Source organism: Physeter macrocephalus, chromosome 20 (assembly GCF_002837175.3).
Source record: "Physeter macrocephalus isolate SW-GA chromosome 20, ASM283717v5, whole genome shotgun sequence".
Classification (NCBI taxonomy): domain Eukaryota; kingdom Metazoa; phylum Chordata; class Mammalia; order Artiodactyla; family Physeteridae; genus Physeter; species Physeter macrocephalus.
In genome coordinates, this window is record NC_041233.1 from 58588858 (window position 1) to 58614741 (window position 25884).

The 25884-nt window shown below is 43.2% G+C and overlaps 2 protein-coding genes across 11 annotated transcripts in view; one reads left to right on the forward strand and one right to left on the reverse strand.

Moving 5' to 3' along the window:
• Window positions 1–12035, forward strand: part of CNNM2 (cyclin and CBS domain divalent metal cation transport mediator 2) — a 155203-nt gene extending 143168 nt beyond the window's left edge. For 2 of the 4 annotated variants that reach the window (XM_007126905.4, XM_007126906.4), the window contains one exon: window positions 288–12035. In XM_007126905.4, coding sequence (XP_007126967.1) covers window positions 288–497 — 210 coding nt within the window. In that variant the 3' untranslated portion in view covers window positions 498–12035. The remainder of the gene's footprint in view (window positions 1–287) is intronic. The other 2 variants (XR_003677730.2, XR_003677729.2) reach the window with 2 other exon arrangements.
• A 114-nt stretch (window positions 12036–12149) lies between these two features.
• The window catches only part of NT5C2 (5'-nucleotidase, cytosolic II), a 106772-nt gene continuing 93037 nt past the window's right edge, over window positions 12150–25884 (reverse strand). For 5 of the 7 annotated variants that reach the window (XM_024121434.3, XM_024121435.2, XM_055080985.1 and 2 more), the window contains 13 exons: window positions 24156–24247; window positions 23941–23998; window positions 22830–22923; window positions 22131–22184; window positions 20088–20171; window positions 19028–19069; window positions 17454–17561; window positions 17109–17175; window positions 16219–16389; window positions 14737–14788; window positions 14560–14620; window positions 14236–14412; window positions 12150–13634 (listed from right to left, as the gene is read on the reverse strand). In XM_024121434.3, coding sequence (XP_023977202.1) covers window positions 13386–13634; window positions 14236–14412; window positions 14560–14620; window positions 14737–14788; window positions 16219–16389; window positions 17109–17175; window positions 17454–17561; window positions 19028–19069; window positions 20088–20171; window positions 22131–22184; window positions 22830–22923; window positions 23941–23998; window positions 24156–24247 — 1309 coding nt within the window. In that variant the 3' untranslated portion in view covers window positions 12150–13385. Of the gene's footprint in view, window positions 13635–14235; window positions 14413–14559; window positions 14621–14736; window positions 14789–16218; window positions 16390–17108; window positions 17176–17453; window positions 17562–19027; window positions 19070–20087; window positions 20172–22130; window positions 22185–22829; window positions 22924–23632; window positions 23769–23940; window positions 23999–24155; window positions 24248–25884 lie in introns of those variants that run through there. The other 2 variants (XM_028481048.2, XM_028481049.2) reach the window with 2 other exon arrangements.

Sequence of the window (25884 nt, forward strand, 5' to 3'; positions counted from 1 at the left end):
ATAGCTTTGGGGGGATGAGCCAGCTTTAGCTGATGGAAGCCATTTTCTATGTGAAATGTCGAGACAGAACTTGGAAATGGCTTAGATATCAGCAAAAAGTGACTTGTTCACTAGAAACAACTTGAACTTTAAAAAGTGGCTCAGTTTATACTCAAGGATGGTTTTCTTCTAGAGCAACTGCTAGGGGCCCTTCGGGGATGGTAGGGTGTAATAAATACCATGTGGAGACGAGAGCCTAAAAATAAACATTATCTCGGTTTGTTTTCTGTACCATCTCCTGGCCTCAGATCTCAAGACAGCAATACCAAAATGCCTTGATGGCATCCCGGATGGACAAAACTCCTCAGTCTTCAGACAGTGAAAACACTAAAATTGAATTGACTCTTACGGAGCTGCATGACGGGTTGCCAGACGAGACGGCCAACCTGCTCAATGAACAGAACTGTGTGACGCACAGCAAGGCCAACCACAGCCTGCACAGCGAAGGCGCCATCTAGAGCACCGGCCTCGGCCTCCGCATCTGACCATGAATCCCATTAGTGTGCGCTTGTGTGCCATGCTGCATCCTGCACCATCCTGAGACCAAAGACTTTGTCCCCTTCCTGGAAGCAGCAGAGGAGGCCGGGGAGGGCAGGAATGGAAACTGGAGACGTGAAATCGACAGCCAGGGCGTGGCATTCGAGATTATGGAGATGAATTTCTTCCACCCAAATAGAATCATGTTTATTTTTTCAGCTGTACCTTTTATCATTATCCACTCTCCTCCTCCCTCGATTTGCATGAAGTTGAAAATTGTTGCAATTTATTTTTTTCTGAGAGATCATGTTTTTAAAAAGTGTCTTTTGCAGAGTTTTAAATTGTTCTGTCTGAACTCTGCTGTGACCCCATGATGTAACCTTAGAAGGATGGACTTGTCCCTCCAGTGGCCTTCCTTGGCCCCCACCCCAGGGAGGGGCACCCTTCCTCTGTGCCCCAGTGGGTGTCGCTGTCGAACTTCAAGGATGAATGACACAGACCTGCCCAGGCTGTTGGCCCTGCAGGGTGGAGCCTGCACAGGGACCCGCAGCCTCTCTGAGCTCAGTGTTGTTTTAAGTTAATGTTTAACGGTGTCCCTTTCCCTCAGAAAGGTTTAACATTTGCTTGGAATGTGATTTTGCTCCCACTCTAAGGAATTTTTATCACCAAAATGAATGTTAATGGATTTTAAACCTATGGTTTATCTTTGCAAGAGGCGAGGTGGCTTCACCCCAACATTCCCACAGCCTGAGGCCTCCAGCTCAGCCAGGCCTCTTCCGCCCCAGCTTACAGAGCGCCGTCACCCACCGCCCCGTCCTTGCTCTTGTTAACCCACGATGCTGCTACACAGATGCCAAATGGAAATCTTCCACAGGGCCCTCGAGTAAACTCGTGGTGTGGAGTCCACGCTCCTGCCCTTCCCGCTGGGATGTATGTCATTGTCAGAAAAGGAGTCGGACCTTCCAGCTGTGCTCTGTGCGCCCTGCCCAGAAGGCACGTCTAGACCCATGTGTCTAAAGGAGGGAACACTGGGGACTGCCGGCACCTGCCCCCTTCCCCCCTGTCCCTGGGCCCGCGGGGCCCAGCAGTGGCTGTGTCCCCGCCAGAGGACCTCTGTGTCTCCCGCCTCGGACGTGGCCCACGCCAGAGAGGCTGCCCGTACAGCCAGGGTCAGTTTGGCCCCAAACAGGGATTCAGAAACCAAATGTGTGTTGTGGCCATTTCATGTGTGTCTCTGTCTTATTTTACTATCAAATTCATCACGTGTAGTGAAATTAACGTCAGGAGGTATTTCTTGAGTGAATGAATTCCTAACTCTCTTATCTGTGTTTTAAGTGTTAACCCAAGGGATATGTGCATTTTGTCGGCAACATTCGTACACTGAAATGACTTCCTACTGACCACAGTTTTCATATAGACCTGTCAGTCCTCGCTGCGTCCAGTCACTAGGCGAGAAGATAGCATCTTCTCCACTGGGTCTCACTGCACGAAGGGAAGCCCTGGGGCTAAGCAGCAGTTTCTTCTCCTTCCTCCAGGTAGGACTGTGCACCCCAGGCTGCACGCTGGCGGGTGGGAGCTGCGGTTGGGAAAGAACCAGCAACACGCTGGGCTTACCTCCCGGTGAGCAGCTCGGTGGCTCCAGTGTCATGTGCGCACCTGGCGCAGTGTTTCCCCTGGGATGTTGGTCCTAGAGCACCTTCCTCAGAAGGTGCCGTGCCCCTTAGTGAGGGAAGTACTGGTCTCATCTGGTAGAAGTCGCCGGGTGCCCCCTCAAGGGGCTGAGTGGCCTGCTGCTGGCACCCAAATCACAGCACCGTGGGATGGTGCTCCCACCGCGGAGCTTGACGTTAGTGGAACCCTGTACTATGAGTATTTGCTTTTATAAACAAACCCATCCAAGTGTAAAGGTCTCACTTTCTTAAGATGCGTCTAGCTGAGCACGTCAGTATGACATGACACAGGAACTGGGATTATCTGTAGGGGGCGCAGAAATGAGAGTTCCCTGTAACAGAGTGAAACCCGGGCCTTGCTGGGGGAGGAGGCTTCTGCCCCAGCCAGCACGCCACGCTCTGGGCTGGGACAGCAGTGCTGTCCCCGTGGTCTGGCGCAGCCGGGCTGCCAAGCCGTGGTTCCTCTGGCCTCCTGGATCTTCGCCCGTCAGCTTCCCCTGGCCTATCTGCTTTGATCTGCCTCTCCACACGCAGTCCGTCTCTGGCGCCTTGCTACTGGAAGGAGCCTCTGGAATCACAGTTACTGTGCTGGATCTTTTTTGGAGCCTCACTGCTGCTCTGTGAATCCTAAAGCCCTTTTGAGAGGATTCCAGCTGCTGGCTCCTTGACTTCAGGGAGAAATGGTTAACGTTTCCATACTGTCTTACCTGCTCCGTGTGTGGCTTTTTGAAAAGTCCTCTCTATAAAGGAGCTGGCACAGGGGGGCTTTTCGGTAGGGCTCCTGGAGGACGAAATTTTAGCCTCCCAAGTTCGTATTTATTTTCTATAAGCTACTCTTTACCTTTGATTTTTCACACTGTTTTATAACAACAGGGAATCCCAAAAAAGTGCTGTCTGGTCCCTGAAGGAATGAAGGCTACCATTTGGCTACAGTTATATCTGCTTTGGGGAAGGCTCAAGACCCTTCAGATGGTAACACTCAATATCTGAGCGACAGATTCCTCTTTCAGGCCCCCCACTTTCCTTCTGGAAACTAACTTCAGGCTGTTGAAGGAGAAATGCTGGCTCATGGCTTCTGTGGGGCAGCAGGAGAATGATTTGGGGAAGATGTCTATGCAGTTCGTGTCTACAAAGTAAATGGGAGTAAAGCAGAGAAAGACCATCAAATAGTTGAGATCTTGATGTGCAGTGGCCAGTCCTTAGCGCTGCTGGTGGGTCGTCCTCTTCTAGGGCTGCTGGCTTTGTAAGCGTGGATGGGGAGCGGGCTGTGGAGCAGACATAGGGCCCGGGGTCCTGAATTCTGTGGGAGCCCCATTGTCAGGCCAGGGCCTCGCTCTCCTTTTCAGTGGCCCCTGCTGCAAGCCCTGGCTCTGGGGGACCAGACAGGGCCTCCTCCTGCTCCTAAGCAGCCACTCTGGGCATCCCGAAGCTTCCTCCTGGAACTGGATTCCTAGTATCCAAGTGTTCCTGGGACAATTTGCTTTCTCTTCATAAATGAGGGAGACTTTCTTTCTACTGCTTTAGAGGTTCCCTCCCTTTAATTCTCTGTTTCACATGCATCAGGCAAGTCTAAAATCATATGTTTAAACTCTTAGGAAAACAGAACCTTAAGATTTGTGTATGGAAACTGGGATGTTAATCAACTAGCTTAAGCCTTGGTTCTTACATAATTTGAATGTGAAAGGGCACCCCATGTAACTCTTTTTACCCCTCCTTCCTGACCTCACTCTGGAAGAGAGCTCAGTGCCCATGCTGACAGTGTCGTCTTCCCCAAGTGGGAGGAGTAGGGCATCTTGCCATTTTCTAATATTTCAAGGAGCTTTTGTGCAAATGTTGAATGCAAAACTTCACACTAATATGGAACATTAACTGTGAATATATTTACTTGTGCTATCCCCAGTATCACACAACTAAAGGTCCAGCTTTTCCAAGTCTAGGAAAATAGTGCTAGATACAAGTAGAATTGCATTTCCATTAGGAAATGAAGCAACGGGAATTTGGGCTTAGCAGGGACCATGAACTTCTGTCCTCAAATTACCTCAGGTTGAGGAGCAGACCTAAGTAGGCCCTGGCCAACTGAACCTGTATCCTGGCTGGTCAAAAACAAAAACAAAACCCAACCCTGTCGTCTTCTGAAAAACCAGCCAGGGATCTGACCATCTTTGCCTTTCCTGGGCCAGGAGACCAGGATTCCTCCAGTGTTCCCCAGGGCCCGGCCCAGGCAGAGGACTCACCTGGGCTGGCACAGGAAGGTGCTCACCTTGTTCCCTGGGATTCTAAGCCGAAGGCCACCAGGGAGGGTTGGCTTGTGCATGTCACGTGACACAAGCTCCTTGCTAGCACGAGAGCAGGAACTGTTCCCTCTCAGCTTTGATCCCGGACACGGTTTTTCTTGCAGAGCATTGAAGACTGCGAGGCTGAGCTGGCAGTTCAGGGAGTGGTGGCTTCTGAGGCACCAGTGCTCACTCTCTTCCTTGAGGACACAGGCTCTTGTCCAGGGTCAGGTGTGGTTCTATTCCGGTCTCTGGACTAGTGGTGCTTCTGTCTAGCAAGGGCATCTTGGTGGGTTGCAGGTTAGCCCAGAATTAGGAGGGATTTAGGGAGTTCAATATGGAAGTGATCTGGGGATTCAGAAACTTTTCCCATGTAAACGGATCAGTGAGCAACCTACTCAGTGGATTTTTATACCTCAGGGCCATTTGCAAATTTTTATCTTTCCACGTCTTTTGTATTTGCGTGGGCTGATAGGAGAGATGAGTTCAGAGGATTCTAGGATGGTGTTCATTTGCCTCGGTTTGCGGATGTGCGGGACACCCGCACCAAGCTTGCTCAAGGCTGTGGCAGTGGGCCTTCCTCCTCCAGCACGTGCAGGCACCCTTCCTGCAGGGAGTGCTTACATGCTGCTTTTCCTTCTGCCCTGCCTGAAGATGCCAGAGCCCCTGGTCAGCCCTAATAACAGGAGGAAGATGGCAGTTCACAGCAGCTGCAGAGCTTGGAGCAGCTTTCCTCCCACTGTCTTGGGCTGGGGACCTTCGTTGCTTTTCAGACCTTTGTGGTTGGCTCGGCTCAAGTAAGCTTTCTCACTGTATAGGCTACAGCCACTGATGTCATCTCAGAAGAACTGTTTTAAGTATCAGCCTGTACTTGAAGCAACATGGAAACAAAGGTTCTAAGTGGCAAGAGAGTAAAGTTCTAGGAGTTTGTATGCCGAGGTTTATATGTACGCAGATCCAACACATACTATAAGACTTGAGTGAGTACACATTTTCAAGTTTCAGTACCCACTGGGTATTAAACATAAACGAATTGGAAGAATGACTGGGAGTATTGTTTTGCCTCACTTGGCAGGGTATCTTCCAGCATTTGCCCACATCTGACCAACATGGATTCACTCGAGAAGTGTTTGTTTTGGGGCCAGCTTCCTCTTCAGACTCACCCTGGAGAGAACTATCAAATGGACCTGGTGGGCCTTGAGTGCCTGCCCTTTTTGTTGGAGGCCTAGGCCCCTTGCCTAGGCCCCTTGGATATAAACAGCTGGTTTCAGGCTCCCAGAGCAGAAGGGAGAGGGAGAAAAGTAAGGCCTCAGGACTCTTGTTCCCCAGAGAGCCCCAGCCTCGCTCCTGATTCATTACTTCCCGTGTCTAAAGTCTACTGTGAAGGTGAAGTGTGTCAGTCCGTTGACTTTTCTTGTTTCTGGAGTCCTTTTAAGTCCACAAATGTATATGCTTTATTTTATATTATTATTTATTATGTACATATGCCTCTACTGTTAGTACATCATCTATGACTAAGATGAGATCTGTTTTGGAGCCCCTCATCCATGGAGCCTAGGATTCTGTTGTCTTTTAAAGTGGGTGAGAAGGAGCGGTTTTGCTTTTGTCTTAAACAGGTTGCTGCTCTTATGTTGGTCCTAGTGTCCCGGCCCCATTTATTGGGCCCACCTCTATGCCTGATGGCAGGTGTTTGAGATGAGGATGGAGGCAGGTCTTTACTTCATGGCAGGGCCTCTCAAGTACCTCCGTGAAATACTTTAGAGGTGGTTTCCTGGTGACTGGGTCTATTCTCTGGATAATGGTACAGCGTGGCTGTGAGGCCAGAGCCTCCTTCCTCACTCCCACACTCCCAAGCCAGGTTGGTGGCCTGGTCCCACAACAGTGATGGTCTCTAATTCCCACCTTGGATTGCAGAATCCATCTCTCTGGACCATGGAAGCTGCCTGCCCACCTGGGCTTCTAATATGCCTTTTCTTGGTTTTGAGGCCCAATGCCAACACTGCCTTGGCGCCTCAAATAAGACCCTGCTTTGAGTCTGATTTCCATCCTCCTTAGCCTTTACTCACTGTATCATAGTGTACATTTCATGCTTTGTAGCAGTGAAGTTTTCTGAACACAGTATCCAGAGCTGTGTATATAAACCTAAATAAGCACAAATGTATAGGTTTCATGAGCTGATTGTCATAATGAATGCATTTTATAATTCAAATGATGTTGTAGATTTACAATCTCTCCTATTTATTTTGTATCAATTTATTTGTAAATTTTGTGATTGTTTTAAAAAGTTTTTGTTCATTTCTATTATTCTGTTTAGATAAATGATTTCTGTTCACCCTTCTAGCGAATGTGTGTTCCCTCTTTCCCCTGTCACCTATGCAACACTGGCCTCGGTCCCCTGCCTGGTGGGAAAGCTGGGATTGGCAGTCGGCATGGCAACACAGCAGGGCGTTTCCTTTGGCCGTACACCACCAAGTCTTAGGTTAAAAGAGAAGCGGGTGCTAGAACTGAGCCTCCAACTTCCAGCCTGGTACAGCCAATGCCAGGGGTGTGTTCTCTTTTTCAAGGATTGTAATCTGTCCCCCATCAGTTCATTTTAGATAAAGATACTGGGGCTATCCACTCAAACTGCCCCAGACATTTGCCACTCAGTCACTAATAACACACACTTCAGCTGGCAAATCTCTAAGCTGTTTTTTCCTAGGCAAGACCAGAGGCCTCATTCCAGCCTCTCAATTGGCTCTTAAAGATGAAAATGGCTCTGCAGATCCTTCTCTGCGATGGGGAAGCCTAGGAGAATGGTTGCAGCAGGCACAGATGGTCCACCCTCAAGTTAAAAACACTGGGCATGAGTGTGGTGAGTCATGGTCAGATGCTCTTCAGGATTCAGGGGGCCTCCCACGTTCCCTGATAAGCCGCATCCTCTTCCACTGTCCCTTCTGTTCCTTCTACCCTCCTCACTCATGTGACCGGACTCTGAAGATCTTCTGGTCGAGGTTCGTGGCCCCTCTGTGATCTGTTCCTAGACCACATTCTTTTGGAATCCTTCTTCCTTCCACTCTTAGTCTCCGTTTTACATTCTTCTGAGAATTGAGCCTCTTGATGGCTGGTCCCTTGTTTTTCCTGCCATATTGTTTTAACCATGATGTTCTCGGTCTGTTTTACTTACACTAGTCCTGTGGATGGAGACATTTTAGTGAAGAACTGCTGACAACATTGGCTGAGACACTTCCTGACCTAACCAGTCCTCCCACCTCCCCAATCATCACCCCCAATCTCTCAAAAGTGGAACAAGGTAGATCTACATTCCAGTGAAGTATTATCTTCTTGGGAGCCTGTGAGAAGCAGAGCAGAAAGCAGCAAGCACTGCTGGGAAGGGAATTCTCTCTCTAGCACGTCTCCTCCCAGTTGGCTGCTTTGCTTAGTTTTTCCTGCTTTACTCACTTTGTCTAGATGAGTCCTGAGCTCAAATGAGGAAACTCTCCGAGGGAAATAAAGGTGATTTTTCCTATTGTGAAGATGAGATTTGCCTAAGCTTTCCCTCTGCATCCATGGGGTTGCCCACACGTCAGTTCATTTCTAAACTGTATCATGATAAAAGCTCTGGGGTTTCTATTCCGTCTAACAGATTATGCTACCCAGCGCCTCTTCTCGACTCAGCACTTCTGAGGACACAGATAGTGATCAGACGGTCTTGTAGAGAAAATGACTGGTACAAACTGAACGACCTTTTTGTATCCTGGAGTTGATTTCTGAAAGCACACTTTTTGAAGGTAATTCAGTTTAATAGAGAGATGATTCCTTATTAAAGCCAAAAAGTTGAATTACATGAGATGGCTAATAAACGTTTGGCTTCTTTGTATGACTGTTTTATCATTTTCCCTGAGGTCCTCACATCTCTGCTCTTTCAAAAAGTCCCAGAACAAAGCAATGGTTATAGTGCCTCTCTGTGACATTCTGGTGGCATGCCATCTCCCCTGGTAGATGATTGTGAGGTCTAAGGATGCAAGGGGGAATCGGTTACAGGAATTCTTTGTCAAGAGTGCTTTTCCTGCTAGGGTATGAGTGATTGTGAAGCACTCAAACAGTAGGCCAACACATGGCAGGGATTTTAGATGAAGCCAGCTTCCTTGCCACAATTCTGCTACATCATTGACTTGAGGGCAGTGGGTCCAAAAATGAAGTTACTTGCTTCAAAATATGTATACCCACAAGCTAAAGATTACCTTTGGTACAAACCCTCTCTCAAAGACTGGACATTTAATAAACATTTTTCAGTGGTGGGAAGGTTTGCATGACAAGTCCTCTCGCCAAGTATCTCAGGAACTTGTGAGACTTGGAAGGACTATTGCTGTCTTAATGTGAAGACTGTGCGTGCACTCAGCTGCTTGGGCTCCAGTGTGTATGATGAGGTTTATCTTGGCCTAGATTCTTCAGGCCTCATCTGTAGCCCTGGCCAGACATGGCTTTGGGAAGAGCGCAATGGAGAGCAGAGCATTTGGGTGAATATTGGTACCTAATTTGATTCACGAACCACGAACCAATCTGTCTAACCCATCTTTTTTCTAGTAATAAAATGGAGCAAAGGTATTTTATAGGAAGGAACATAAAGGGACCAGACCAAAAACTTTTGTCATTTTAAATCAGAAAATAGATTACTTACACTTGCAGTAAGAGTCGACAAGCTTGAGATGAGGTGTTGTGTGTTCAATCGGGAGTACTTTTTTCTGGTAAAGCTCTTTAGAGGGACTTAAACTATGGTTTATATTTTATTGCATACCTTTGTGGGAACAAGTCAGATAGTTGTGGACTTGGGATGAAGACACCGTGTCTGAGGCCAGGGGAGAAATGGTTGAGATTGCCAGGTTAAACAGAAAAGCTGCCTTGTTCATTCTGTAAACCAATGCATTCTCTCCGTAGATGACTTGCTTTCTGCTATTCCTTCATGCTCAGCTGTGAGAACAGCGTGCAGTGCCCCTTCTCCGTTCGTGGAGGTGTGAGATGGGACGACATGGATTCCTGGAAGTCACCGGCTCTGCGTCCCGGCTGCTGTGCATGTGCACGTCCTCCCTGCTCTCTGGTGGCTGTGCACCGGTCTTTTTTTCAAGGCTGCTCAGGTAGCTCCACGGTCTAGATTTCATTCTCAGGGCCTCCCAAAGCTGTGTATCATTTGAAATTGTTCCATTTGAGGAAAAACTTTAAGAATAGCTCTATGCTCTAGTCACCAAGAAAGAATGTCATGAGAAACCTAAGTACTGAGACATAAACTGCTGAACTGAGGATCTGGGATTAAGTGTATGGCAATAGCTAGATCATAGTTACCATTTTTCCCACCATCAAAGAAAGGTTAAATAGTTTCCATAACATGGCATGTGGACAAGGCTCCTACTCTTAATGTAGACTTAGATATGCAGTTGTTTGTCTCAGGCTATTTGTGGTGAATAAGCAGAGTATTTTTAAATGCTCTTGCAGCCTTGGAAAAACTGCAGGGCTTTCAAGTTGCTGACAAAATATTTCTTAAATAAATAAATCTGATTTAGGAATATCTAAACATGGACAAAGTACTTTTAAATCTGACATGTCACTGCAAGTGGCTTTTTAAAGTGGTTGCTTAAAAACAATACTAACATGTCTAAAGGATTTGTAGCTCTAAGTTTTTCTGTTAAGACCCACTTTTCCTAAAAGCATCTTAGAAAGGGTATCTTGAAGGGCTTGTTTTCTTATTTTAGGTCTCAACAGAGCTTATGGTAGGAAATTTAAGGTCTGAACAGAGCACTAAACTTTCTTGGCTTTAAGTAACTTTTCTAAAATACAGCATCTGAGCTTTACCTGACCATCTCTGTAAAGAGGAATGCACAGGACAAGGCCTCTGGGCTGTGGTCTGCTGTGCCTCTGACTGCTGCTGGATATACTAGCGTGCCGGGTGCCTCACAAAGTCTGAAACTAAGTGGTGGTTTACAAATACCCAGGAAGGAAGTTCTGAAAAGAGGTGGGAGAGCTTCCTCTCAGTCTAAACACCTTAGGTTTTTTTTTTTTTTTAACGGAAAATTATAATTTTATGTTTCGCTTCCTTAATTATTAGCAACAGAGAGAAACTCATATTCATGTTTTAACAAGTCCAGTTACAGCTGCTCTGAGTCCCTGCCCATGGACCACTTACTTCCCAGCACTCTTCTAACAGGAATAATATGCAGAGAAGCAAAACTCTCCTCTGGGCCTTAGACTCTTATGGAATCCTAGCTCTTTAAAATATATTTTGGTGGTCCTGAAGAAAGCTGTAACCAGTAGTGGAATTCTTATTCCAGGTGTGTGCTTTTCACTTCTCAATCTTTGGACCCACTACCAGAGACTCATCTAGTTGAAAAGAAACTCTTAGATAAGATCTTATGTGAATAGAACAAAAGGGGTGGTAAATTAAAGCAAAGTGATCATGTTGGGCCTTGCTCTAACAGGGGAGATATTAAAGGTACTATTAAGTTAGCCATGTAGTTGTAATAAGTCACTCAGATATTATTTGGCTTTGGGAACACTGAAGACAGTGTCAAACTAGGCAGCATCTCCATCTTGAATGAGAATAATTAATAGCTGGGGTGATCACAAACATACTTGCTAAAATTTAAAACAACAGGAGCAATATCTAATTGCTATCTGCAATAGCATTTCTTTTTTTTTTTCTATTTATATACTTTGCCTATTTTATTTATTTATTTATTTTGGCTGCGTTGGATCTTTGTTGCTGCACGCGGGCTTTCTCTAGTTGCGTCGAGCAGGGGCTACTCTTCGTTGCGCTGTGCAGGCTTCTCATTGCAGTGGCTTCTCTTGTTGCAGAGCACGGGCTCTAAGCAAGCGCGGGCTCGGTAGTTGTGGCGCATGAGCTTAGTTGCTCCGTGGCATGTGGGATCTTCCCGGACCAGGGATCAAACCCATGACCCGTGCACTGGCAGGCGGGTTCTTAACCACTGCACCACCAGGGAAGTCCCTGCAATAGCATTTTTAACCTAATACTTTAAAAGTAGCATAAATTCCTAACAGATAACCGAATGTACATGTCTTGATGTGACAGTGGTAAAGCCCTACGCATTGAAAGTGGTGATGTAATACGGCCTTGGCTAAGTTACTGAGCTGTGTTCCCTACCTATAAAATGATTTTTAAAAAAGGAAAAAAGCCTCACCTCGTAGTCCTGTACCAAAAAACTTTCCATGAAAAAACAGGCCTATTTTTAAGTGCTATAAATTTTAGCCATTATTCATGCTAGACTATATTTCCTTTAAGAGAAAGTCAAATTGATATCACTAAGGCAAACCTAAACCCACGGACTTCCCTGGTGGCGCAGAGGTTAAGAATCTGCCTGCCACTGCAGGGGTCACGGGTTCGAGCCCTGGTCCGGGAAGATCCCACATGCCACAGAGCAACTAAGCCCGTGCGCCACAACTACTGAGCCCATGTGCCACAACTACTGAGCCTGTGCGCCACAACAAGGGAAGCCACCTCAGTGAGAGGCCTGCGCACTGCAACGAACAGTAGCCCCCGCTCACCGCAACTAGAGAAAGCCCGTGTGCAGCAACAAAGACCCAACACAGCCAAAACCAAATAATAAATAAATTAATTAAAAAACAACAACCAAAAAACCTAAACCCACTTGAAGACCAGCAGTTACTATAGTTGTGCTACAGGAAGGGGTCAAAGTCAGTATTAGAAATATGATACTTTATTGAATTCTAGAGCAGCTAATCTACCCTCCCGTGTTGACAAATGACAGTAAGAATGGAAGAAACAAATGAAGGTTTAAGTAAGAGTCTACACCACTGTGAAAAATGTTGTAACAACTTTCACTGTTCTGGTGAGGCAGTTATATAATACCTTAAAGTATACAGTGGTGATCCATTCTTGTTCTGAACAACAAGAAGTGATTTCACTTGGGATTCGAAGTGAATTTATCCACGTTGATTGTGCCCTGTTTCTGTAAAGGTTCTGGCTTACAGAGCCCTCTTCCCACCCTCTTATGCTTGAATTTGAAATATAGCAAGAGGATACAGAAGGCTGGAATGGGGTGGCACGAGCCATGCTGTATGGCCCACACTAATGAATTTTACTCCGTTATGGTGTAATATAAGAAGGAGATTTCTCTTCTTTTCGGGTGGCTTGCTCCTTTGTCCTCTTTCAGCTGAATTCGTTCTATAGATTTATCGCAGATGAGAAAAAGACTATGTTTTTGGATGATAAGCATTTTTGCCATCAATCAATCAAAAACATGTAGAAGTGGATGAAGACTTCTGCCTCAAAATGAAATTGCTGCAGTCCATTCCAGACCAGCCCTACAGCAAGTAGAGAACACTTCTGCTAAGCCACTGACAGCAGCCTTAATGGAGTCACTGAGGACACTTAAAAGCTTGTAAAGGAAACTTGACCTTAACAGAAGACTACATTTGATAATGGAAATTATTTCTCCACTGATATACAATACTTATGCAATGCACTGAAAAAGATGGATTTTGGAATAAGAGCACAATTTGTACCATAACAACATTTTTGGATCACCTCTTCCCATTGTCTTCCTTGCTCAACTCTGAGACCCTTCACCACCCTTAGTGTATCTGGATACACCATGACATACTGATGATGAAACAAGACAAGCAAACAGTGTCACAAGCCACGATGGAGCCAGCTGCATGCAGTTCAGCCCAGCTTTACCCTTACTTTCCTCCAATACAGACTCCAATACAATTCTGAACCATCTGCAAAGAGTGCAGACACACAAAACTAAAACAAGTATCTCCCTACGATTATTTTAAAGTCTTCAGAAACTTTCCGGATGTACCTTTGATGGAGCCCCCCACCCCCCACTAGGACCCCCACAGGGACCTCCTTTGCTCCTGTGAGTCTTGCCAGAACTTGTTTAATGGGTGCTCAGAGTTTTGCTTTTCCTCCTCATTCTTCCTCTTCCTCCTCTTCCTCCTCTTCCTCTTCATCATCATCTTCATCATGGCAGTGTGTAATTTCCTGGGGGGCCAGTGGGAAGAGGTTGGGGGGCTTAATCTCACTAATTGACCGTGTCAACTGGTGCCGTTTGTAGTCGGTATCTTTGAAATCCACTGATGTACGGTTCCGGGTTGCAAGGGGGGACTCCATCTCATTGATATCTACATGTGTGTGTTCCACTGTTGACTCATGAGGCATCTACAACAAAGTCAGAGGTTCAGAAAGCAGGCAGAACAAAACAGCTGTGTCTCCCAGATCCTAATCCCTCTGCCTTTGTTAGATGGCTGTACAGAAGCACCTATAATGGACCAGAGGCCAGGCCAATTCAGATACTGAAGTATCTCTTCCTAGAACTTCCTAAAGCTGCCTATCCTCTTTTCTCTCCCACTCAAAACTGTGCTCACACTGTATACTATAGCCTGAAACTGGATAAGATGGGAGAGAAGAGATTATTATTTCCTATTTCACAGCAAAGTAGTTGAAATATAGATCAGTATTAGAATATAGGAATTTAAAACTACACTTCTCTCATTTAGCACTAATAGAGGAAAGTCTTCACCATTCAAACAACTTTAAACCAAGTAGTTTTCAAAGTAAAGTTAAGCTCTGTAACATTCTATCTTGATCATACTTTCTCAAAAACTCCTTTTTGTGCAACCATGTAACCTGGCTACGGGGTTTGCACATTAGAAAGAAATGATCTCAACTTTCCTGTGCCATGCCAGATAGCCAGTGGCAGATCTTGGCCTTAACAGCATTATCTTAACTGCGAATAGTAGCCTTAGGCTCTATAACTCACCAAGACGTGGGCAGCTCTGAAGAGGTAGCTGAACGGGTAATACAGCAGATTAATGAAAGATGCTGCATAGAGATCAGCATAGCGCATCACCTGACTGGCAAAAAGGGTCTGCCGGGAGCCACTGCGAAACAGGCTTCCCATCATCCCGTAGCACATGTCCATGTCATGAGTTACTTTCTAAAGCAAAGAACAAGATTAAGGCTCAGCTCATTTGATAAATATTTACTGAACACTGGCTATGTGCCACTCCCTGTATAATATCAGAAATACAGAAATCACTTAAAGTTTATTTTCGAAGTTTTCTCCCAAATCCCATTTGGATACCTTAATACGTCTCTGGATGGAGCTAATGTCTGGGCGCTCATTGCTGCTGCTGTCAAGGTGCCTGGAGACAAGAAAAATCCAGTGAAAATCTCCAGAAAGGACGTCTCTTACATCTAAGTGACTCCTGAAGAGGTAGATGGTTTTTAGGGAAGAAATTTTTAGGGTTAGGAAACTTACTTGTAGAGTTCAGCCAAGAAAATATCCAAGCTCTGAAGCTCTTCGAAAAGTGCTAAAGTTTGGAAGAAAAAGGAAAATGTTTTAAGTAAATCAAAAAGCATCTAGTTTTTAACTGTTGCTAAAACTAAAGTAAAAGGCTGCAGATATGACTGAAAAGTAAAGCTATAGGTGAGTGTGTAAAATGACTTCCTTCCCCCACCTTCGGGAAAATCCGCTGACACTGCTTGGAATCTGGCAGCAGATGACGCCAGCAATTCCTCTTTAACTGCCTTTCCTCCTACTTAAAACCACCCACTACATACAACTTTCCTAACTGGATGCTGATTCTGAGCTTATAAAGTGCCAATTCATACCCCATCTCAGGTGTGTCAGCAAAGCAAGTGTTACCGGTTCCATCTTTAGATAAAAGAATGAGTCCCAAGTCCAGAAAACAGAACCAAATCAACTAGATTTCTAAAATTCTATAGGTAGAAAGTTGAAAATGTAGATGAAAGGCTAGCCAGAAAATCCCACCAAGAAGTACAAACAATAGCAACAGCCACTATACGTTGCATGCTTTCTGTGTGTTCTAGCCCTTCTCAACCTGGGTTCCCCAATGAGAAGCCATGATGTATCCACTGTATATAACAAATCTTCATCTACCATCTTTGGGAGAACCGAGAGTCATTCAAATCATTTTGTCTGTTCTGTGGTTCAGATGAGGAGCCTCGGTTGAGAAAGGTTGTTACTTCTATCTCCTTTATGCAGGCATTGCCTCAGATAAGTCTCAGCAGCTTTATGAGAGTAGGTGTTACCCTCATTTTCACAGTTGAGGATACTAAGGCACAGGGTGTTTCAGTAACCTGCCTGAGGGCTGAAGATAGTAAGTGGTGGAGCCAGGGTCACTACCTGAGGCAGGCTGAGTTTCCAGAGGCAGGACCTTCCACCACACTGTGAGTGATGCTACCTAGGACTGGCTGGAGAACTTGTGTGTGTCAAACATCTTTACATAACTAGGGTCAAAGCTCAATTCAGTGCAGAGTATAGCTCAGTTCAGAGAATGCCTCATTCTCTACTTCTCAGAAGAGCAAATAAATACCAGGTGATCAGCACTCAGAGCCATCAATGCCCCAGAATCACAGATATGAGCTGGTAGCAGAGAGACTGGAACTAGCAGGCATGGTTGAACAAATAAGGGACTACACAGGTAAGCAGAGTTCACTTTCAGTTGCTACTGTAACATAACTCATAGACCAGTAATATTCTAAACTTTAAAGGGATTCAAGAAGGCTGAACAAGATAACCTCTCAAAATTCTGGACTTCTGTGAAATATCTGCCTATATGAGAAGGAGGTATCCAAATATACGGGCCCATCTTTTGACCACCTCTGACCCCCTGCGTACAAAGTAATGGTTCATCAAAGAGGATTGATTCATAGCTGGCCATTCAGATATAAACTAGCTATGTCAAAGATTTATAAAGTAAGAATAATGGCTCCTTACAACTCTTATCAGTCCAGACATGCAGCTCCTGTGCAAGTTCAGGAATCACCAAAAACGTTCGCCACCCTTGCCGTTTCTTTGATTTTAAAATGTCCCCAAAAATGTGATCTCCAATATATAAAATGTCTTTGCCCTTGGCTCCCAACAGATCACAGATTGTATCAGATGAACCTGAAACAATGGAACGAACAATGAGAAAACAATAAATGTCTCCATATTAAAAATCAGTGTTCCAAGTACCATAACCATTAAATACAGATTAATTTTATTCTTTTAACTATGTGAGGAACACACTAAAAAAAGGGCGCACCTTTCTTAAAGACAAAGACTCACCATTGTCTTTTTTCATCAACCTTTTTAGTGCCTCTAAGACAAGGCCTTTAGCTCCACTGTGCTCACCAGAGCTCTTGATCACCAAACCCAAGAGCAACAAAACTACATGTCTCAGCTTTAGGGAACATAACCCTTCAAAGTACCACTACCATTTCTCATCACAGATCTGCCATTAGGTTGGCTTTGTTCCACTGCTTCTCATTCCAACAAAATACACATCTGTGTCCACAGGGGCTCCTAAAAACCCCTAGAGGACCCCTTGGGAACCACCCGACATGATTCCAAACACTGAGAAAATGCCTCAAATAGGCAAAAGGAGGATTGGAAAAAACTGATCCCTTTAGTGAAAATCAAAGGTTCACTAGGACATACCACTTCTCAAAACCTTTCTCCCTGACTGCCATTGAATTAGTAGGTGATAGAAGTGTTTACCATCAGGAGACGATATCTTTAGAATTCTAAAGCGTATATGTGGCACTGTGCCAGGAGGACACCAAAGCTTTCACATGAGGTCTGAGCAAAGACTGACACTAAATAAAGGGAAGTCTGTGACTCACCCCCAGAGTAGACAATGCCATGCTGTAAGGGGCCCGTGTAGGTACCAATCTTCAGCTTGCCAGTTTTCTGTGAGAAAAGAATATGGACTTTGTAATGTTTTATCCTTCTATCACAATCTCCACCCAAAATGCTACTTGGCTAGGCAGCCAAATGAATGTCACTTTTGAATTATATTCATTTGAATTATTCTGCTATATCGACTAAGACCAAAACTCTTAGATTAACTTCAAAAGAGAGATATGGCTAATAAGTTAAAAATACCTGTTTCCTTAGGGAGAGTAGGAGTGGGGAAAGGAGGAACATGAAGGGTAATTGCTCGCAGATAGACCTTCCTCTCAACTTACAGTATCCACCTGACGCAGTACTGTGCCTTCTCCAAAAAAGAGTGGTTTCCGTGCGTCCACCAAGATCAGGTCAAAGTAGGACTGCCATGGTCGGTGGGAGCTCCCAGGCTGATAAGGGAGAAACAGCAAAAGCCAAAACATCACTCCTAACCTTAGAGCCCTCATGTTTCATCTCAATCAGATGAAAGGAATGTAGAAATACTAAGTATAACCAGAAAATCCCACTATTTTATTAAAAACATATTGTGGCTTATTATAAGCCACATCCTTTTGGAAGCAGGCAAAGTAAAAATATAAATAATGACTCTAACCTCTATATTTTAAATCGTTTCACCTACTTATTAATTTATTTAAAGCCATATAATGTATGAAAGGAAGTGTGCTCACACTCTAAAAATGGGCTATAAGAGGCTCAAAGGGGCTAAGGAGAGTTGCAAAACAAATATGTAAGAGACAGATTAAGAAAGAGGCAGATTAGCATCAGAACTGAAGTATACAACTGACGTGGAACTATTATTAGCAGATTTCATCGGTTATGTTCTCAGAATGATGGTTCCAGGTACACACTGGTGTTTGGCTTATATGGCAGGCTAATCAGCACTAATGTAGAAGGTATGCCCGTTAACATTACTTCCATCCTTAACTGGAACCATGGCATTAACCTTTTAAGGTCAAGCCAAAGAGCACTGCATTACTCTGCTTTTAGGTGATCTCAAAAACAGTTATTTATGACATTTATTCAAAAAAGCCTAGTGACTAAATCGCAGTGAGTATTCCTTAAATCTAAATATGGCCATACTACAGGAATGAAGACTCTGCTAAGTATCAAGGTTAGCTGTTCTTTGGGCACAGAACTCAGCAATAACTAACAGCAGAATCTAGATGCTGGCAAGAATATATACATTTTGTCTGTTTCTTTTAATTACATTATCTTCTTCAACCTGAAAATTCCTTTATTTGCCACACAAATGTAACAATTCTGTATAGAATTTCTTGGGCATAAAATTATTCTGATCCCATCCTACTAAATACCACATGAATCTCTTTTATTTCTACCAAGTTTTCAAACTGCTAGCAACTTTAAATTACACTAGCTCCTGGCATTACTACTACTTTTTTTTTTTTTTTTTTTTTTTTTTTAAATTTATGGCTGCACTGGGTCTTCGGTGCTGTGCATAGGCTTTCTCTAGTTGCGGGAAGAGGGGGCTACTCTTAGCTCTGGTGCACGGGCTTCTCATTGCCGTGGCTTCTCTTGTTGTGGAGCATGGGCTCTAGGCGTGCGGGCTTCAGTAGTTGTGGCACACGGGCTCTAGAGCACAGGCTCAGTAGTTGTGGCGCACGGGCTTAGCTGCTCTGCGGCATGTGGGATCTTCCCGGACCAGGGCTCGAACCCGTGTCCCCTGCATTGGCAGGCGGATTCTTAAACACTGCGCCACCAGGGAAGCCCGATATTACTTCTAATATTAATGAAGATTTCTGGATGGCTCCTGACCGATTCCTTACCCTCAACATTCCAGGATATTAAATGCATTCATTGTTACTAAAGCAACAGTCTATTAAGTTACATACAGTACCTTGGGGCCATGTGGGAAATCAAACAGGTAAGTCATAATTTTCTGGAAAAAAAAATCCAACATAAGGTCCATATACTACTTCTGCAAGAGATAATATGACACCTAAATAAATCACACACAAGCTTTTTATAAGACATGTCTTTTTCAATACAAGATTCATCACATTCTTGTTTCCTCTAAAGTTTATGAAATCATTGCAGTGGAAGCCAGAAACGAATGCTTCATCATAGCAAACAAACGCAAGCTTCTGACATTCTCAGTAGAACACAGACTTCTAGATTTTTCTGTACAGATTCACATCCATATATTCCTATCCAGTTCTCCTAGTGGACTGGAACACATATTTGGAGGTAAGGGGTATCTGAGATAAGGGTGTAGAGATAACTAATGACTCACATGGAAATAATATACCTTGGTCCTCTTACTACTGTTCCTAGACCAACCAAGCCAACTTACTTGCTTACTCCAAATCACCAAATTTCTAAATCAACATTTTACATAAAGAGGATTGGGGAGTGCTGAGCTTCTTGCTAGTACTGGGAACTTGTAGCTGTCTTAGCAAAAGTAACATGATAAGGAGTTAAATCATCTTTTCTATATGCTTTAATCATGGCAAAATTTTTTTTTAAGAGGTAGTAAATTTTGATGGCTAAGAGTCAAAACATCTTAGCACCATCTATTTCTGTCTGGCTCCCAACAGCAGGGAGGGCACATATGTATACATGTGCCATAATAAAGGGTGTAACTTCTCAAGTTTTAGAAATGAAGCACAAAGAGACAACAAAGACATTTTAATCAGTACAAATGTTTTAAATAACCCCTAAGAGAAAACCTTCAAGTAGCCAATTGTAATCAGGGAAAATAGTCAAAAGAAACATTTAGAAAAATTTGAGAACCACTCTGATGTATGCTATATATTTTTGCTTTTTTCGTTCTGCTTTCAAAATGAAATGGCAATAAAATACCCTCACTTTAATAAACTATCTTCCTCATTATAGTCACAGTTCTTTAGTCCAAAATAATTCCTTTGTATAAATAAATATGAATATTAAGCACTTACATCTGTGTATTTATAGTCACTGTTGGTGGCAAGAAATACTTTCCCTACTTCCTTCATCCGGCTTAGAAGCAAAGGCAGTTTTCCCTGAAATATAATTATGATGATGAGCGAAACAGTAAAACACACAGATATTCCTCCACTTATGTTGGAGTTATGTCCCGATAATACACCAAACATGACAGCTAGCCAAGCCTACCTTAAACGTGCTGAGAACATACACTGGCCTACAGTTGGGCAAAATAATCGAACACAAAGCTTATTTTATAATAAAGTGGTTGAATATCTCATGTAATTTATGGAACACTGTACTGAAAGTGAAAAGTAGAATGGATGTTATCAGTTGTCTACCCCCATGATCACATGGCTGACTGGGAGCTGTAGCTCACTGCTGCTGCCCAGCATCATCACAAGAGTGTCGTAGGGCGTATCACTAGCCTGGGAAAAGATCAAAATTCAAAATTCCACATACAGTTTCTACTGAATGTGTATTGCTTTCACACCATCGTAGAGTCAAAAAATCTTAAGTTGGGGACCATCTGTATATATTCATTTACACTGTGGAGTAGTTAGACACTGGACTTTTGTCCACTGAAATAGGAATAGGGGATGCCCTTTAAGGGATGGTTGGTTTCAGAATTTTGCATTTAGAAGACCACACTGTCACTATGCATGAATTAAGTATCATATATGTAGTATATACATGGTGTATATATAATAGATTTATATATAAAATATATAAATGATTATATGCCTATTAAAAACATATCTCTAACTTCCTCATTATGTCTGCCTCAGGAAAGAGTTTAAATTACCTTGTAATCTCTAAAAGTAAGTGAATTAAGTGTGTTAGAGATGAGAAGAAACTGATTTTTAAACATCATCAGCTAAATACTCTATGGAGAGTATTAGATACGGCTTCACTGTGTATACTTTTATTTTATGAAATACCTTGCAGAAATGACATGATGTGTCATGACGCAACCTAGAAATGTCCAGACCCACCTGCAGATACATGAGGAAATTCTAACTCCTGATGTGACCAGAAAGAAAAACAGCCTTTCCTTCTCTCACAGTAAATAGCTTCCTTCACTTAAATCCTCCTGAACCCCTCAGTGTTCTTTCTTGAAACAACAATCATGGGAGTGGACGGGAAATAGGAGGTACAAAGAATGAAAATAATAAGAAATCTTTACCAAAGAACTTTGAGAAAATAATTGCATTCTACTTTTACTCTGTAAGAAAAGGAAGAAGTATCTCATCTCAGTGCTGTGTGTGTCTGTGTGTACTTTTTATTTTGAAATAATTTCAGACTTACAGAAAAGTTGTGAAACTAGCACAGAGGGTTTCTATATATTCTTTATCCAGCTTCCCTTAATATTAACATCTTAACCCCAGTATAATGATCAAAACTAAGAAATTAACATTGGCACAATGCTTTTAACTAAACTACAGATATTTAAAAATTTTATTAGGTTTTCCACTAATGTCTTTTGAAGTATTTTAAAGCTTTCTTTATTATTCCCTGTTTATAGGTTAAAGACAATTTAAATAACAGTCACACACATGTACATTTTTCAGATGATCTAGCGCTGTGGTTATGATTCAGGATACATTTAGGTGTGACTTTGGCTTTACTACTTATTAACTGTATGAACTTGGGCAAGTTATTTAAGTCCCCAGTTTCTTCATCTATAAAGCAGAGGTAACAGTAACTAACTCACAGTTATATGGAAGATTAAAAGGGATAATGAATGTAATCACTTAGCACAGTGATGTGCACAAAGTAACCACTCTAGCTGCTGTTATTGTAATTAGAGCTAAAAGGACAAATGAAATACTGGGTCTTCTTGCCTAATAACAAACAAGAAAAACTAAAACCTGTGCTCCAGCTGAAAACTTGGTGATTATACTCGGAGTGTGTTAAACTGCCACGACAGATAAATATCTTCTCTTGTCCATTTCATCATAAATAAGCTTGTTATTAATTTCCCTAATAGGTAAAGGAAGCTATCATGCAGATCTATTTTTCCCTTTATTACTTACATCTTTGACTACATACTTCTCAAGATTTTCAACTGTCTTTTCCTTAAGGGAACCCTAGAGAAAGAAAAAAGGAAGTAAGAAGAGAACAAAATCAATTTTTAAGTTTATTATAAAAACTGTGATTACTGTCAGCCTAAATGCATTTCTTAAGTATTTCCAGAAAAGAAGATAAACTAAACAAGGCCAGGATAAAGTGGCAGATGTGATGTGCTGCAACTCCACCTCCAAAATGTATTTAAAATATAAAACGATTTTTATTTTAAACTAGAAATCAAAAGGCATTTCATATTTTATTCAGCACAATTTATAATAAATGTAAACATAATATTACTTAGTTAATGTTATTGGCCAAGTGGGAGGTATTTGGAAAAAACAAATGGACCATAATCATCCTGAAAGGATATGGTAAGTATAATCCTAATGCTAAAATCTCTTCCAGTAAGTCTGGGAAATGCAAACTGAAATAAGATCTAGAAGCCAAGCACCACCACTGAGAAAAGACCGGCATTACCTCTTTAAGCAGGACAGCCAAAGACAAGGACAGAAGTATTCTAGACAGCTATCACCAGAGGGAAATCCACCCCCCCTTTTTTTTTAACAGATGAACAATTCTGCTCTATTTGCACTTGGAAAGTTAATGTCAGACCATAAAAAACACATGCCAGGCAGTGAGCAGGTGAAGAAGCAGCTCCTAGGTACCTTGTAATGAACCCAGTCAACTGCATCTCTTACATCCTGGAACATACTCCGGTAAGACATGAAGAGGTCCCCATCTTTAAATCCGGTTTCACAGCTACAGAAAGATAAAAAGAACATGACAGGGAATCCAAAAGAGGGTAAATAAAATGAATATCAAACATTGCCCAGGGGACCCAAAGGTTCCACTGTCACATAATAAAGGCCGTGTGGCTATTTGGAAAATGATTACTCCCTAATGAAAACCCATTTTGACCACCAGAGATGACTACAGTGTTCAATGGAATACAGTAACTGTGAACAGATACAAAGTGGTAGAAGAATATACTGAATGGAAGCTAAAAGGCCAGTTCCAAAAATATCAGGTCCTTTATCACTTTTAAGAAACAGGTTCCCATCAAAGAAACATTTAAAATTGGTAATTTAGGTTCTCTCCACCCTCACTTTTCTGACATTATCTCTAGGTACTAAGGTATTGTCTATTTTCTGTTTATCTTAGTGACTTAGTGCTCCACCAAATTTAGTGCCTTGAAGTGGATAAGGCCTAAAGAGGATAAGAAGTTTGCAAACTCTGGCACGTATGGCTGAACTTACAATTCTCCCTAGAAAGGAAAGGATAACTTTTTCAAGACTTAAGCAAAATTTTACTTCAGGGAGGATAAACAGTATTTACTCCTCAATTAAATCTTGCTGGGCCTGGGAATGAAACTAAATTACCATCCCTGAATGGCTCCTGGGTAGCTGCTGTGAAATGAGTTGGGGGGTTTTAGTGCAATTCTGCTTGGACAGATAATCATCACACAAACCTCCCACTCAGTTGTCACAATTAGCACCTCTGCTGGCCGTCTTCATTCCCAGGAGAAGCCAATCAGAAGTGGTCCCTTCCAAACATGGCTGCAGCACACTGGCAAGGAGAGGGCCGTGTGGGAGGTGAGAGCCTGCATGGAGCTGCTGGTGCTGTCCCATCTCTCAGGCTGGCAATGTGGCATCTTTCACTAGCACTAAATTCACTTCAGAAAAGCAGAAAAGACCTGCAGTGGCCAGTTCTCTAAAACCCTGTACATTAATTTTTTAAAAAATCAATTGGAAAAAGAAAATTATAGTCTATACATACCTGGTATATCTGGGACAATTAGTAAAAAAATCTACTAGGCAGGCCAACAGGTAGGTCTCTGAAAAATGAAGAATAGATATTCATAAGCTAGAAGTGAGATAATGAAATTTGTTTCATTATGTCCTTGCGCAAAGACAAACGATCATGGAAAGAAGGGAAGGCATCAGTATATATAAGCATAGAATATATAATATATAAGCATAGAATGAGTCTACCTGGTAGGTTGAATAGTGTGTTCAAAATGTAAAATCTTTCAGTGTCATCTCGTTGAATAAATTTATTTGGATACTGCTCTCTAGTTTCTGGTCTGAAAGAAAAAATTTTAAATTAACTGACATTCAAAAATAACATTATAACTCTGAGACATATTCATCATTCAAAAATTAATTCAGATATTTTGGTGGCTATGTGCAGGGCAGGGTTCCAAATAATACACCTGGCAGGACTTCCCTGGTGGCACAGTGGATAGGATTCCGTGCTCCCAATACAGGGTGCCTGGGTTCTATCCCTGGTCGGGGAACTAGATTCCACATGCATGCCGCAACTAAGTAAGGGTTCACATGCCACAACTAAGGAGCCCTGGAGCTGCAACTAAGGAGTCCCCGTGCTGCAACCAAGACCTGGCGTAACCAAATAAAAAAATAAATAAATATAAACAAAAAACACAAAACACATGGGTAGCTCTGAAAAGGAAGAAGCTTGCTTGGTTCCAGCCCCTAAAAAGTTCTCAGTCTGGTAAGGGAGGTGAGTCACATACACAGACAATCACAACAAGGTAAAAAAAAATCACAACTACAAGCGAGGTGCGAAGAGCTATGAGAAAACCGAAGAAGGGGAGACCATTTCAACTTAAGGGGTAGAGAGAAGTGAATGTGGGAATGTGGAGAGGAAAATCTTGGAAGAATTCATGAAAATGGTAGCATATGAGCTGGCCCTTGAAAGCTAGATAGACGAATCCAGAAACTAGTCTGAGAAAGGGGAACAGAAAAATAAAGCTAGAAAGACGAATTGAGGCAATTATGCTATTGTTTTTATACTTCATTCAGGGGCAACAGTGCCACTGACAGTTTTGGGGGTTTTTTGGCTGCATTGGGTCTTTGTTGCTGCCTGCGGGCTTTTCTCTAGTTGCCGTGAGCGGGGGCTACTCTTCATTGCAGTGCGTGGGCTTCTCATTGCGGTAGCTTCTCTTGTTGCACAGCACGGACTCTAGGCACACAGGCTTCAGTAGTTGTGGTACGCAGGGGCTACTCTTTGTTGCAGTGCGTGGCCTTCTCATTGTGGTGGCTTCTCTTGTTGCAGAGCACGGACTCCAGGCACGCGGGCTTCAGTAGTTGTGGAACGCAGGCTCAGTAGTTGTGGCTCACAGGCTCTAGAGTACAGGCTCAGTAGCTGTGGCGCATGGCGTAGCTGCTCCGCGGCATGTGGGATCTTCCTGGACCAGGGCTCAAACCCGTGTCCCCTGCACTGGCAGGCGATTCTTAACCACTGCGCCACCAGGGAAGTCCCCACCGACAGTTTTTAAGCAGAAGGATAAAACCATCAGAGCTGAATTGTAAAAATATTAAATTAGTAGGAGTTTTAGGATAAAACAGAGGAAGAAATGTGATGTGTTGCAAAAATGGCTACAAATTCCTCCTATCCTTTTGTAATGTGACTTTGCAGTTTTTCCGATTAAGAGGCTCAGTCTATTTCTCCATCCTTGAATACAGGCTTGAATGGCAGCAAATGGGATCCAAGCAGAGACTTGGAAAACACTTGTGTATTGGGGCTTGCCTACTCTTGCTGCACTTGGAACTCTGAGACTGCTATGTGAATGAGAGTGAGATAACCTGCTGGAGGATAAAAGGTTACATGCAGAAATGAGGTGCCCCAGCCAACAGGCTGCCAACTGCCGTGAGGCCATTCTAGATCAGCTGAGCAATCCCTGAATCGCCCAGCTGACTC